Raw genomic sequence first — 15,778 nt, forward strand, 5'->3', positions numbered from 1 at the left:
ATTTCTATGGTGATAGAAATGTTCTGTATCTTGGCCATATAAATGTCAATATTCTAGTTTTGATTTCATGCTTATGGTTTTCAGGATGTTACCATTGATGGAAACTGGGTGAAAGTTATAGGGGATTTCTCTGTTTTGTTCCCTATAAGTGCAATATGAATCTACAAAGTTTAGTTAAGTTTAAGACAAATTTTCTCCAAATGATGGAGGCTAGACACTAACTGGAAATGATGTAGAGGAGATTTTAGTATGTGACTTTTATGTAGGTGAGGAGAAAGGATGTAGGCTGACTCAGAAAAACTGTTCATGTCTGAGCTGCCCCAACCTCATTACCCCAGTGTTCACCAAATATGCAATTCTGAGAAACCCTATGTAATCATTTTTGGAAGGGGAGCCTGGTCAGAGTGTTCCCTAAGTTTTAATCTTCAAAGGCCTAGATGTTGGATCTAATAAGAAACCAGAGGAGTAATTTTGGGCACCAGAAGAGGGAGGAACATCCAGACCCCCAGGCCAGTTCTCTGTGGGCTGTGGGCAAGTTTAGTTAGAGGGGCAAGCAGCCACCTTCATGACGGAGGTTTTCTTCTGACCAAGCTCCAGTGAGTCAGGGCTAATATAATCCCTCTGGTATCAACTGAACAAAGAACAATGAATGCTTCCCTTTATTTCCACTGTACCTGCTTAGAAATCTACCTCATGAGTTTATGGGGGGATCCCCTGAGAGCACAAATTGGAAGAGCTAGTATCTTGGGACTATTGTGGTGGCTACGGGAGCCCAACTGCTTATTCCATGAATACCACTCCATCAGGAAGGTAATCAATTGTACTGGTTGGCTGAACTTAAGCTACAGTGCTGGGAAAGAAAGAAACTTACCCTAAGTTACAGCAAAATCTTCTCCATGACATTTGTCTACGTGCTTCCGCCCTCTGGAGCCCCAAGTACTGAGAAGTGATGGGTATGGAGCTCCTTATGCGTGCTGAAATCAGTAACAAGTAGCATTTACCGAGCACCACCAGAGGCCAGGCCCCAGGCTGGATGATAGTTTTTGCACGTCGCATTGAAATTTCTCAATAACCTGGTGGTGAGCTAGTTCGTATTATCTGCTTTATAGATGAAGAGACTGAGTTTCAGAAGTTACGTGGTTTGCCCAAGGTCCCACAGCTAGCAAGAGGCAGAGCTGGAATTCAGGCTCAGGCCCCTCTATCTATAAAGCCTGCACCTTTAAGAAAGTATCAAGCAGTATCACATATATAATGAAATCCAGGCCCCAAATCACCAGAAAATGACCAGAGCCCCTAAACTCAGTGGAAGGGGGTCAGAGGGCAGGTGAAAGCTTTCTGCTGATCAGAGACACATTTCCTCCACCCACTTGGTACACAGTAGGCACTCAGTAAACGACTGTTAAGCTGAACTGACACAGAGGCCCTCCCACTCAACCGTGTGTGCTGGGAGAACAGGAGGCAGATGGCGGGCACCTCTTGCCTGTCTTCCCCGTTGAATTTGGCAGTGGCAACGCTGTCTGTGTCCCTGTCTGACGGGGATGGGGCCCTGGGAAATCCTACAAGACAGACGGCCACACACACCAGGCTGCTGTGAAGGGCACGCGACAAAGAAACTGAGAGTACGCCCCAGGGTATCCGTGATGACCTCAGCTGCAAAGTATGAAGTGAGCCAATTCTGTAACCTCAGCGAATTTCACAGACTAAACAGTGGCGGGTGAGCGCTTGTGACTTCTGCTGACAGAGCGGCAACATGACCTGGTAGCTGCTGGGTTTGCACGAGAATCTTCCTTCACTGATAGGCACAAGTGGCCTATCTAGGAACAGACCAGTAAGCAGAGACCCACGCACAGGGCATTTCCTCCGCCAGGGGTTGCCGGTATTCCCACTGTTGCTGGATTCATCCTCAGAGAGTTTGGGATAGAGCAGGAGCTGGGACCCCTCTGCCGAGAAAATCTGGACGGAGACTTGTGATAAAGACTCAGAGGCTGCTGTAGCCAAGAAAGTCTGCCACAGGAGGGGAGAGGGGCTGCAGGAAAGGCTCGCAGTGTCCAGACAGTAGAGATTGAATTGTTTCAGACTGGAGGGAGGGAACAGGCGGGGAGCAGGAGAGAAGAAAGGAGACATTAATTAAAGAATAACGGCCAAGGCCACACTAAAAGTACCTCCCTGGCACATATTTCTGCCAATGCATAGCAGCCTTTCAATTAAGGATGTGTCATTTCCTGGGTTATTAAATCCAGATCATGGAACAATCCACTCTGGGACAGTAAAAGAGGGTTATGTTCTCAGCCTCCCCCAGCACAAAAGCAGCAAAGAATGGGGATCACGGCTCTCGGTGTTTCCACCACTCAACTCCCCACTGAGCTGCTTGGGAGAAAGCTTCCCTTCGGGGTATGTCCGTGGAAAGCTTAGGGGGGCCCAGCATGGCGCTCTTTCTCAGGTACCCCACAGGCCCCCACAGTCACCGTGAAGGGCATCCTCATCGTCTCAAGCCAGTAGGGCCTGGCAGGACTCAGAACTGAAGGACGAAGAAGCACGAGTAGCCCCTTTACTACTATGGTTACTACAATAAATGCTGGTGACCTTTAACATCTTGTAAAGCCAAAGTCACACGGCAGAAAGTCTCCCCTGCTAGGCCCTGCGAAGCTTAAAAGGAAATTGCAAGGCCCTCTCAGTGATGGGCACAGGGACCTGTGTGCAGCAGGTGCCCAAAACACCTGCCTCTCTTTTTTGGGGAGAAGGACTATGTGCACAGTATGATCAAGGGTCTCTCGAGAGATCAAGGGGCTCCCCACAATAGCTCTTTCCAAACATTTAAGTAGTTTGGAACCTCTTGTGCCTTAACCTGTCCTAACCTACATCTGCAGCAGTGGGTTTGCCGTTTAATCACCCTAACAGCTGGGCAGAGTCTTGTTAAAGGTGAATTGAGAAGAAATTGAACAGCAAAACTGGCTTCAGAGCAAGTATAAGAACTGAGGATTCTAACCCTAAATGAAACAAAAAGATAAACCTACAGACTGGGAGAACGTATTTGCAAGCAATACGACTGACAAGGGGTTACTTTCCAAAATATGCAAACAGCTCAAAAAATGGGCAGAAGACCTAAATAGACATTTCTCTAAAGACAACATACATATGGCCAACAGGCACATGAATGGATGCTTAACATCGTTAATCATTAGAGAAATGCAAATCAAAACTACAATGAGGCATCACCTCACACCAGTTAGAATGGCCATCATCAAAAAGTCTACAAAGAGGGACTTCCCTGGTGCCAATGCAGGGGACACGGGTTCAAGCCCTGGTCCAGGAAGATCCCACATGCCACAGAGCAACTAAGCCCATGCGCCACAACTACTGAGGCCTGTGCTCTAGAGCCCAAGCTCTGCAACAAGAGAAGCCACCACAATGAGAAGCCCGTGCACCTCAACGAAGAGTAGACCCCACTTGCCGCAACTAGAGAAAGCCTGCATGCAGCAACGAAGACCCAACAACAAACAGACCCAATGCAGCCAAAAATAAGTAAAGTAAAAAAAAAAGTCTACAAAGAACAAATGCTGCAGAGGGTGTGAAGAGAACCCTCCTACACTGTTGGTGGGAATGTAAATTAGTGTAGCCACTATGGAGAACAGTGGAGGTTCCTTAAAAAACTAAAAATAGAGCTACCATATGGTCCAGCAATCCCACTCCTGGGCATATATCTAGAAAAGATGAAAACTCTAATTTGAAAAGATACATGTACCCCAGTGTTCATTGCAGCACTATTTACAATAGCCAAGACATGGAAGCAACCCAAGTGCCCATCAACAGACGTTTGGTTTAAGAAGATGTGATACACGCATGCACGCACGCACACACACACACCCCTGAATATTACTTAGCCATAAAAAAGAATGAAATAGTGCCATTTGCAGCAACATGGATGGACCTAGATAATATCATACTAAGTGAAGTAAGTCAGACATATTATATGATATCACATGTGGAATCTGAAAAATAATACAAATGAGTCTATTTACAAAACAGAAAGTCACAGATATAGAAAACAAATTTAGGGTTACAAAAGGGGAAGGGGGGAGGGATAAATTAAGAGTACAGAACAGATACACACCACCATATATAAAATAAACAAACAACCAAGATTTACTTATAGCACAGGGAACTATATTCAGTATCTCGTAATAACCTATAATGGAAGAGCATCTGAAAAAAATATATATATATATACATATAAAAAACCGAATCACTTTATACATATAAATACCTGAAACTAACAGAAGATTGTAAATCAACTATACTTCAATTAAAAAAAAAAAAGAACTGAGGGTTCCAAGAGGAAAAGATCCTCCGAGATCAGACAAGTTTGGAGCACATGGTATATTCCAACAAGTCTGACTGTCAGCAACATCTAAAAATCAGGGGATTTCAGATGAAAAGCTCTCTGCCTTCTGGTTTGATGAAATGAATCATCAGAAATGGGAATCCCAGGCCTGCATGTGGTGTCTGGCTGGAGCCAAGGAGTGGTTCCCCCTCTGGACGGGGCATGCACTGTCCAGCCGCCACGGGTCGCTCTGCTCCCCCTTGTCTGTACTCAGAGCTCTGTCCTTGAGTCCTTATCTTCCCTGCCACCTCTGGGCATGTGAGGTGGTAACTTGTGCCCTAGTCCCTCCCGTTTTCCACCACAGACAACTGATCCCATCTCTTACTCTCTGTCGTCAAACCCAGTTCTCTACCATGGGCTGTGAGATTCCCAGTGTTTCTGAATTCATCTTCAAAGTGTTTGGGAGGGAGTCGACTCTGGGCCCCCTCTGCTGGGAAGATGCAGAGGATCCTTTGGATAAAGACTCAGAGGCAGCTGTGGCCAAAGGCGACAGGCCTCCCCAGCCCTAAGCAAGATGCTTCCTTAGACCTCTCCACCATGGCCACCTGCAACCCTTCCTCTCCCCTGGGTAAGCCCACCTCTGCCTCTGCCCCAGATCTGAACCTGTTCTAACAGACACACATTTATATCCTCATGGACTTCTTTCTATTATCTCTACTAGGCCACCTGAGGGAAAAAGGCAAACACTGCTTCACCGAAAACTGCATTCAGGTACTCTTCCCTTGCCCAGACCAAATGGTGATCGTAAGCAGAAAGCCCAAACTGTAAAAACTGAAGAGTTTCTTGGGAAGCAGCAGAGTTGTCAAGGAAGGAAAATGGTCACTTAGAAGAAGACGATGACCACAGAAACCAGGATAATAATAACATAGGTTTCGGTGAATACTCAGGTGGTGTGTCAGACACGGTACTGGCATTTTACACGTTACTTCTTATTTTACAACAGCCCCACAAGGCAGGTGGTATTACCCCCTTTTTTAGAGATGAGGAAAATGAACACAGAAAGAACTGTGCTAGAGTAGGCATTTTTCTCCCAGGGCTAGTGGCTGAACCTTCTCCCCGCTGCCTGCACGAGCCTGTCCTGGTGTGAAAAGCCTCTTCCAGGACTGGCCCAGAGCGGACTGCACGGGCCTACTTACGCTCTGCCATTCATCTCCTGCCCGCTGGCTGCCGTCTTTGACTCCAAGGCGTTGTTGAAGTTGGAGATGTTTTCAGAGGAGTAGAGGCCAGCTGGGTTGTTGTACTGGTTTGTGATGACCCTGGGGGCAGGGCTGGAGGCAGGTGAGGCGGTAAAGGGCATGGCACTCCGGTTGTGGGCGCTTCCTATGTGTAGGACCTCCTGCGGGCAGAGATCAGAGGAGAAATCAGGGGGGTGTCCAATATGCACCCCTCGATGGACGGTACAGGCTGAGTGCCAGGGAGAGAGAGGTGTTCCAATGAGCTATGATGGCCCTGGCTCAATGCCAAACTAGCTGAGGGGCTCTGACAAACCCACCTGACACGGGGCAAGACCCAGGACGTTGCACGAGCCAGGCACGTGTGCAGTTTCATCCGTCAGCTCTGCCTCCTGGTTCTTCCCTGAGGCCCAGCAGAGCCTGATCTCCTGCTGGGTACCCCTGGGCAGGACACCCCCTGATGCCCTGGGCTGTCAGGATCCAAGTCAGAGCTGAAACACCCTTTTCAGGGCAATTTCCAGAGGGATTGAGTACCAGGAAGAGAGGAACTGGCATGACTTTGGTGCGGAGCAGGAGATGATAAAAGGTGGAGAAGAATTCCCCGGGAAGGAGCAGTTTAGAGAAGCAAGATAAGAGGGTTGTGTCACCAGTGGAGCAGCTGCTGGCTAGGCAGAGAAGCCTCAGGGCGCTGGCAGAAGGGGCTAACGGGGAATGACTGATCTGGTGTTTTGTGTGGGAGAAGGCCAAGGCTGATCAGATGGAAGGCTGGGGGATACCTGCTACAGAGCGGTGCCCAGGGGGAGCTGCAGGAAAGGACTTTGAGTTCCTCCTGTGCTCATTCCCCTCTTTCTGTAATTTGAGGAAGCGCCCTCCACCTCCACGCTGGACTGCCAGGACTTGGTGGATAATCACTACAGCTGCAACACCTAGGAGCTGCTTTAAGAACACCCCCGAAAACTTTTTAAACTAACATTCGCCTTTTGAAAAAGATCACGGCTTTTCTGATGACTCAGTTAGCAAGATGCTTTCCGCATGGGTGTTCTGGTTCAAACTCTGCTCGCAGGTGAGAGCGTACTCTGTGCAGCCTACTAAACTCGATGTGCGTCCTGTTTTCTGGGTCTCCCAGAAATCCTCCTGAATCCTGTACTCCTTGTTAACACCCAGGCCCAGAACGACTGCCCTTCCTTTTTTTTTTTTCTCTCTTTCTTCACTAAACCTTCAAGTCTTTCACACTTTCTTAGAAAACGGTGATGAAAACCACCAGCTTAATTCACTGTGTACTGACTTAAAAGACAACATGAAAATGCGTTTATGGTGATTCAGATAGTCTCCCTCTGCAACAAGTCGGAATCAGTGCGGTTTTACTGTATACATTACGTTGAGCTGACTTGATCCACGTTGGAAAAAAGCTCAGTACACACAGCTTGTTCACCAAAGGGGAAATATAATTAGTTAAGAAAATAACTTCAGCAGTAATCAAAGAATGGTTAAGTACGTTCCTCGGCACAACTACCCCGAGGAATAAGAAGGGGTCATTAACGGCAGCAGACTTCCTGAAGGGTGGCCTGGGACTCCGGCCCCCGTCAGTGGCTACCCTGCAGCTCTGTGGGGCAGGTAGACAGCGGCAGCCAGGATTGCAGTTCTTTCCTCCTCTCTCCTTCCCCACAGCAATCCCTTAGGGGCATCTTAGGATGCTGAGCACCAGGGAAGAGCCCTCATATTTCTGTCTTGGCTCAGTTTTTTCCCTGTTGCTTCCTGCTTGGCTTTGGGCAAGTTATACTTCTTTCTTAGCCATTGCACAGTGCCCAGCACACAGCAGACAGTCACAGTGTCATTCCCTTCTCCTTCCATAGAAACACATTTTCAGTTAGAATGGAAGTCAGTAGAAAATGCAGGTTGGAAATTCTGATTTTTTACTTTATAGAGAATCTCCTAAGAATGTATCTGTTTTGTATATACAAGGAGTATCTCTAACCCCATGTGAATACTGGTCTTTCCAGAAGTCAGGCGGTTAATTCAGGGCCTGCCTTTTGGAAGGGATGATGTCATTGTTTGGGCTTTGTATTTATGTCTCCAAGGAAACTCAGTAATGAGGAAATATAAACTAGGTGTGTAACTACACTGACCTCAGATAAGCTGGGGTGTGGGCTAGCCTTACATGAATGAACAAATCCTTTAGTTATAGATGAACTCTGCTCTTACTCATTCCTCTGTTTTAGAATGACTGGAAGTGGAAGATTTTGGAAAAATGAGAGGTGGGAAGTTTTTCATATGAACAAAGAATTACTGGAATCAAAAGAAATGTATAGTCAAGTTAGATGTTAAAGTGTTGGAGATTTTTTTTTTAATCTGAAGAAAACTACCTTCAAAAGATTAATATAGGTACTCAGATTATATGTTTAAGATGAAAATTCAAGTATAATACATATAAAAAGTATAACTAAAATGTAAGCATTGCCTTACTGAAGTGGAAACTAGGATTTTAGATAGACCACATTAAGACAAAATCATTCCTTACATATTATAAAACATATAAGGACTTAACACATTAAAACAACATTTATAGTAAATCTAATGAAGTGGCTGAGAACTCCCTAGGAAATTGGAATTGACTGTGGCATGTTGTAAATTAGTTTGCACAACTGCCAGTTTATAGACTGAATGCCATTTCATGAACTTTCCTTAGAGGGGCTGTGCAGAATAATATGGTCATGTCAGTTTTGAAATGCCAGATGCAAAATGATCCTTAAAGTGACTCTTAGGACTAAATATTATTTTTATTAATGGGAAAAATTTTCTGTGACTGCATTTCTGACAGTTTAATGGAAGACATTTGAGAAAATAACCATTCACATACAACCACTCAATTTACCCACACTAATGTACCCAGTGTGTTCAATTTCATACAAGTTTCTGTTTTAGGTATAAAAGATAACTAGCTATATGTTATCTTTTGATTATACCTCAATACACCATAAAAATGAAACAGTATCCCAAATTTAGAAAAAAAAATTAAAGTTCAAATCTTCAATTAGGGCTAAATTTATAACAATCACAAACCAGTCTAAAAGGAGTTTTCAAAAGCCATTATTGACTTACCTACTAACATACCACTAACAACTCATTAATTTATCCGAGAGACACACTTGGTGAAAAGCAGCATATCAGGAGTGAGGAATTTTACAAAGATGTTCTAAACATTCTTCTCTACGTTTCTCCCCTTGTTTCTAAAGACTACCCATTCACTGTAGATAATTTAGGAGATGTAGTTAAAGAAGAAATACAATCGCTTATAATCTATTATGTACACATATGGGATCTCAGGACAGTCTCCCATCCAGGAAATTCTATTTGGCCAACAAATTGTGCATTGACTCCCTATCACATTTTCCAATATGAACTACCACTTTATTTTAGTAATTTTAAGATCTCACTGTAAGAAAACTAGAGATTCCCATCCTAAGGCTCTTGGAAACCAGGCAGTAGGACCCGGGACCCGGGACCCGGGACCCGGGGCGGGGTATGTCTGGGTTTACTACTAAATTTCCTTGTAGTTCCTCTAGGCTCTAGGCCTTCTTTTTGTCCCTGGCATGATTCATTTGCATCTGCAATCCATAATGAGCTGAGTCAGCACCCCAATTTTGCCGTGGTTCTGCCACCCTGTTCTGCACAGGAAAGCTTCCACCTGCTTCCCGTATCCCCTTCCTACCCGCTGTGTCCAGCCAAGGCCCTGGCGTCACTGCCCTGGGGTTTTCCAGCCCCTTCCTCCCACAGTTCCCTTACGGGAAGAACCAAACAAGAGCCAGGTCCCAGCAGTGTCAGCGGAGGGCCCTCCCCCTGCCTCCAGGGCAGGAAAAACGGGAGTGTGCCTAGCGGTGTCAAAAGCAGAAAGGCCTCTGGGTGCTGAGAGCAAGGGCCATGGTGGGCAAGTACTTACTTGGGGTTCAGAGGCTAAATTCATCTTGTATGGGTGACGTTTCCCTTCCTCTGTCACCAGAGGAGACCAGATTTTCTGTTCAGATCTGCAACAGATTGACAAAGCTGTTGTTTCATGCATGCTAAATAAATATACTAAAAACGGAGTGGGAAAGTGTCCCCTCTTGCCCGACTGCTAGCCTCTGAACTAGCACTCTGCCCGCGCCTTCCCCTCCATTTTGCTATCAGTGTGATTTTCGGAAGCACCAACCTCATGACATCATGTCTGATGGCTGTGTGCACTCAGCCCTGAGGGATTTCCCAAGCTGCTGTCATTCTTCCAGCCTCATCCTCCCCCACTGCGCTCTGTACCGCTGACCCAGCCACACCGGCCTCCTCCATGCTCCTGGGCATGCCTGATGCCGCCCCACCTCTGCTCAGGACGGAACAAGCTCCTCTATCTCATCCAGTGTTCCCGATCCAGACCAGATAACCAACTTGTTCGTGAAGTGTGTCTGGACCAAACAAAAGCGATGCCTCCTTTTCTGAGCTTGGAAAGGATTTCCTTGTACCATTCACACAGCAACTCTCTAGGTCTTGTCTCAGTTTTCATTAGTGTAGCATTTTTTCACTCTTACGGGTAAAGAATATTTGTACTTTTTATTTTCAGAGTGCCCAGCACAAGGCCACATATATACAAGATGGAGCTATTCAATGTGTTGGTAAATGGATCAAAAAAATCAATTAATCTGTAATGAATGAATGTCTTGAAGCAGAAGATGTGGACTGAGATAGAAATGGAGACAAGAATGAGGGATAAATGTGCTTTTGAGGGGATAGTAATAGTGCACCTCCCATGGGGGTAGGGCTCTGAAGTGTACAAGATGGTTTTCATTTCATTATACTGATTTCACTACCTCAAAATTTTGGTTAGTTGTGTTAGGTCAAATGAAAATGCAAATATCTTAGAGAAAGATGCCCATACTATGAAGAGCACTGTGAAAATTAGAGAGGAAAATGAGCAACCTGAAATTTCAGTTCCACAGACCTCTGCCTGCCTACACCATACAAGGCGCTGAGCTGGGTGGGTAGGGGATCCTGAAATAGGTGAAGTGGTCCCTGTCCACAAGCAGCTTCCAGTCAACCAGAAATGAGCGAGTGTTTCCACGGGCCTCACCTGGTTACTGTGAGAGTCATGTTGTCTGTGCAGCCCTTGATTTTGTTCTGAGCTTCCAAGTGTGTCATATTGCTGGTATTTTCCCCATCGATGGCTGTGATTACATCTCCAACACATAAATTAGCTGTAGCAGCCTTGCTTCCGGGAGTGACCTGGAAAAAAGGAGAGGAGAGCTGGCTGAGTTACCATCTGTCTCCAAGGAAACCACTGAGTAAATTACCACTGGATTAAGTATTCACTAATGTGGATCAAAGCATTTAAAAAGGAAAGAAGGCTAAAATCGTAAGTTTCAATAATAATGATCCTTTATAGTTATGTAATACATTACGGTTTACAATGAGTTCTTTTCTATATACCATCTCATTGGACCCTTACAATAACCTTGTGAAAAAGGAAGGCAAGTATCCGACCCTATATTGGTCCCCATTTTAGATACCAAGAAACTGAAGTTTAGAAGGATCTGTGACTTACCTGGGATCACCCAACTGATACATTACTGTATTACTAGTCATCCAACTATCAATAGTGTAATACAGAGCCAGGACTCAAACCCTAAAGCAGACCCAATGTTCTTCCCACTGTCTCTTGCTGCTTCCCTAAAATAAGTCACCAATTTAAAAAAAACACACACTTAGAGAACATTATGTACAGAAACATCCTATTTCTATAAAAATCTTAACAATTAATATGCTATTTACACACAAAAATATTGAGATCTGCATACCAAACTTCACAGTATTACATTTCTGTAATGTTTTTGGTTTATACAATGAGCTTGAATTACTTTTGTAATTGAAAAAAGCAACAAAGAATATTTTAAACTACAATAGTATAGGTTTATACTGGTTCATTTCCTCCCAGCCAGGAAATTGACTATTAGGGTTTAGCCCCTTTGGGTGGCTGATTTACAGGCCAGCGGTTCCAAATTTATGGGCAACCAATGCTTGGGGGAAGCCAGCCAATGACTGCAGTGGGTCATCAAATTCATCTGCCTAGTGAGCATTACACGTGACCTGAATAAATATCAAGCTTCCCGTGGAGATGTACAACTATCTTTCAAGTGAATAGACGCTATTGTGATGAACAAAGTATGAACTCATTTTGAAGTAGTACTAACCTCAGAGATGTTTTTTACTATTAGGTATTTTCTAAACCAAGGTATACTAAAAATAGGACCATCATCCCAAGGTCAGTCCATGACTTTGACATTAAGAGACCTTCCTTGATGAGAAGTCCAAGCCCTCCAGGAGCAGAGTACGCCCAGACTCCCAGCACCCACAGGGCTCTGGCCTCACCTTGGAGAAGGCCCTTGACCCCTGGGAGCCCAGTGAAGAAGATCTTATGAACATTTGAGGGTCTCCGTGAGGCTGAACCACAGGTAAGAGGCCTTTCAAGACATCAAATCAGGACACAAGGCTTATGTCCTGAGCCTCCGTGTCTGATGCAGTTTTTAGCAGCCAGTTTCCAATCAGCCCTCGCCAAACGGAAAACACTGACCCTTCTGAGGTGGGCTAGTGTGATGGCTGCTGTCATGGCCATCCCCCCCATCAGTGCCCTATCCCCACAAAATAAGGGGTGGATGACTTGATCCTTGAGGTTCCTTCCGGTTCAGACATGCTATGACTTTATCAGGCAAAACTCTCCTGGAATGTAGCAGGATGTGGAAACCAGTGCAGAGATCCTGACCTCCTAACCTTCCTTTCTGGCTTTCCCATCATCTGTTTACCAGAGATCTGGCCTTTAGAAAACAAAAGTCCCCAATCCAAGGTTCGGATCTTCTTCTAATGCAGCCACTGGGAAAAGATATTTTATACAGGCGAGCGTAGGCTGCACTCCTTTCATTTGACTTCGGGGAGTTAGTTCTGAGTCACCCAGTATGTGCCATAAAGACAAATTCCTCTCATTTTCTGCCCGTCTTCCCGAGAAGACTGACCTGGTGTGACTTCATGTATATTTTGCTTTTTCTAAAGAACAACACAGACCCCTTGTTTTACAAATGGCCCTAAGCATCACTTTATTTGGGATGAGCCATGGTTCTGGGTTGGCAAACTCTGTCTCCAGGGAGAACAGCCTGATTGAACTCATTTATCACGACCAACTCTCATGGTCTTAAAAAGAAGTCCCCTTGGATAAAATCCAGAATCACTAATGAGGTTCCTCAGGACTGTGCCATTCCCCTACTAAGCTCTAGCTACAGGGGCCTTCCTTACTTCTTTCCCGCCTCAGGGCCTTAGCACCTGCTGTAGCCACTACCTGATTAACTTCTTGGCTTAAATGACCCTTCTCACAGAAGACTTTCCTGAACCCTCCAATCTAAGTTACATCCCTTGGGCTTCCCTGGTGGCGTAGTGGTTGAGAGTCCGCCCTCCGATGCAGGGGACATGGGTTTGCGCCCCGGTCCGGGAAGATCCCACATGCCGCGGAGCGACTGGGCCCGTGAGCCATGGCCGCTGAGCCTGCGCGTCCGGAGCCTGTGCTCCGCAACGGGAGAGGCCACAACAGTGAGAGGCCCGCGTACCGCAAAAAAATAAAATAAAAATGAGTTAGATCCCTTGTCAACCTTCCCCCCGCCCCCCCCCCACCCCGTCAACATTTTCATACACTCTCTTCTTCACGGCACTTGTCAGTTAGGTTCGTAAATCTATTCTGTGGGTTTGTTTACATTATGCTTGAGAGCCTACTAAACAGTAAGGTGTGTGAGAGCAGGACTTGTCTGCCTTTTGCACTGTGGTATCCCCAGTGCCTAGCAGTGACTGGCACATAGTAGGTGCTCAATAAATATTTGTCCAATGAGTGACTGAATCTAAAATATCTAGCGGTTATTAAATATGTAATCATGCTGCTTCGTTCCATCCTTTAAAAAAATGACTATTTCAAAAGGAATCAAATAATCACTTTCCCCAGCATTGCTATCCTGGACTGGGACCACTCACAAAACTAAAATGAGGAGATGGGGGCGGTGGGGGGCAAAACGCCTGAGAAAATGAAAATAGAAATTTCCTTTTACTTTCATATGCTCAGCTGCTAAGAACTCTGGAATTTCCAGCATTTGGTTCAAACTGTCTTGGAGGTGAGGCATTTCTGCTAAGTACATCCCGACAGATCCTGGACAAGTTAGAACCAGTCTTAAGAGCCCTGAGTCTGAGTAATCAAGGCCTGGCCATCCTATCTTTTGGTCTGATTTATTTTTTAAGCCAAATTAATGGGGAGCCAAAGGAAATCTCAGAAAGTTATAAGACAACATCATTAGGTGGGGCTCAGATGGAATCACACATAAATAAAGTCCACATTCTTTTATGAGCTGTCTATTTCTGGGGGGAAAATGGATTTAAACAAATTACGGGATTTGCGTTTTACAAAGCTCTTTCACATACATTCTCCTAGTTGAGATAATAATGATGATGATCTCACCACCAACATATAATTTTTCAGATGAGGAAATTGAAACTCAGAAAAGCTGTGACTGACTCAAGTTCACACAGCTGAAGGTTGGAGCCTGAACTTGAAACCAGATTCCCTCATTCCAAATTCCATTCCCCTTCTGCTTTACCACAATGCCACAAGCAGAGGCTCCAAACCCAGCTCTCAGAGCCAAAGAGAAATCCAGAATTGAGCAGACTCATCTGTTGTGGCTTCAACACAGGGAACTGGAGTGTCGCAAACTCCTGCCAAGGCCTGGGAGCCACTCGCCATCCATCAGACAACCATCTCCATTGGTCTATGCTGAGCTGGGGCCCAGTAACTCCTCCCCTTATAAAATACTCCAGTCAGAACTGAAAAGCCCTCAGGACAGAAGGCCTGTGTCTCCAACTCTGGTTAGCTCCCATCATGAATGGAGGACTCCAAACCTTACTTCACACGAACTATTCATCACAACCATAGCAGTATTTATCGGTTAATGAGCGCTAATTATGTGTCAAACACAGTTTGCTTGGCAAGGGTAGAATTTCCCAGTCCTCCTGAGATACTATCAGGTAGCCAACATTATTTGCATCATCATGGAGAAGGAACTGGAGGAACGGGTTGACAGCTGGTGAGTGGCGGGCTCTGGGGCTCCGAGGTCCGTCCACCTAACCCAGCACGCCCCACTGTCTGTTCTGATTTCCTCCTGACCGTCAAATTCCATCAGAACCGGCTCAGAATGGAATCAGCTTCAGTTTCTAGAACAGAAGTCCTATACTCTCCTCCAAAGGAACAGGCCCATTGATTAGTTCAATGGACATTCTCAAAAACCCTCTTCCAGCTTTCTTCCCCAGGGACCATATAGCTTGATCACACAACTCTCGATGCCTGAGAATAAATGGGGTTAGGCACAATTTCCACTAATGAACAATCTGCCGTCTTCTGCAGAATTCACTCGTGCCTGTCTCATCCTTTGCCCCCGCAGGCAGACACTTTGCTCAGAGTCCAGTCTGTACATCCATCCTATACTGCATCATTAAAGCCTGTGCACTGCCGTCAGACTTCTAAACACAAAAGAAGGTTCATAGAATGTCACTTTTAAATGGCGCAGAATAGGACTATGATGTGGCTCTCCCACTTTCTTCGATTTACATCTAAATAACTAAATATTGCTTTTATACAAAACTGGATGCATACCCTCTGGCCACAGCAAATGAAAAGATGACTTTCTTCCCCCGTATTATGGCATATACCTATTTTATCCCTCCTCTGTTACCTCTTTCTTTCATTCATTCACTCATCAGACAGACATTCCTTAAGTCCATTCTCAAAGACAGTGTAGCTTATTAAGATGTGGCTACTGAAGTTAGATGACCAGGGTTCAAGTCCCGTTTCTGGTGCTTGTGAGGTAAGTACCCTTGGGTGGGATGTTTCACCTCTGTGTGCCTCACTCTTCTCACCTATGAAACAGGGGTGACAACAGTCCAGGCATCGAAAGGCTGTTGTGAGGATTACCTGAAATGATTTAGGCAGAGCACACTGTCAAGTTCACAATCTCCTGGGGCAGACAGGTATGTACAACAGCTGATGCTAGAAACAAGTAAAGAGGCAATGGGAGCCTAAAGGTGAAATCAGGGAAGGCTCCATGGAGGAGGCATTGTTTAAAACTGTGCAAAGGCACTACAGGAGGCAGAAAAGAGCATGGCAATTTACTGGAATAGCACGTGGACT

At 45.4% G+C, this 15,778-nt stretch overlaps 1 protein-coding gene across 1 annotated transcript in view; it reads right to left on the minus strand.

The window, feature by feature from the left end:
- PDLIM1 (PDZ and LIM domain 1) overlaps positions 1-15,778 on the minus strand; it is a 45,614-nt gene that overhangs the window by 18,762 nt on the left and 11,074 nt on the right. The window contains exons 2-4 of the mRNA XM_029245322.1: positions 10,646-10,797; positions 9,491-9,575; positions 5,518-5,717 (exon numbers count right to left, since the gene is read on the minus strand). Of these exons, the coding sequence (XP_029101155.1) occupies positions 5,518-5,717; positions 9,491-9,575; positions 10,646-10,797 (437 nt within the window). The remainder of the gene's footprint in view (positions 1-5,517; positions 5,718-9,490; positions 9,576-10,645; positions 10,798-15,778) is intronic.

This window comes from Monodon monoceros, unplaced genomic scaffold (assembly GCF_005190385.1).
Source record: "Monodon monoceros isolate NGI ecotype Baffin Bay Population unplaced genomic scaffold, NGI_Narwhal_1 Super_Scaffold_4, whole genome shotgun sequence".
Lineage (NCBI taxonomy): Eukaryota > Metazoa > Chordata > Mammalia > Artiodactyla > Monodontidae > Monodon > Monodon monoceros.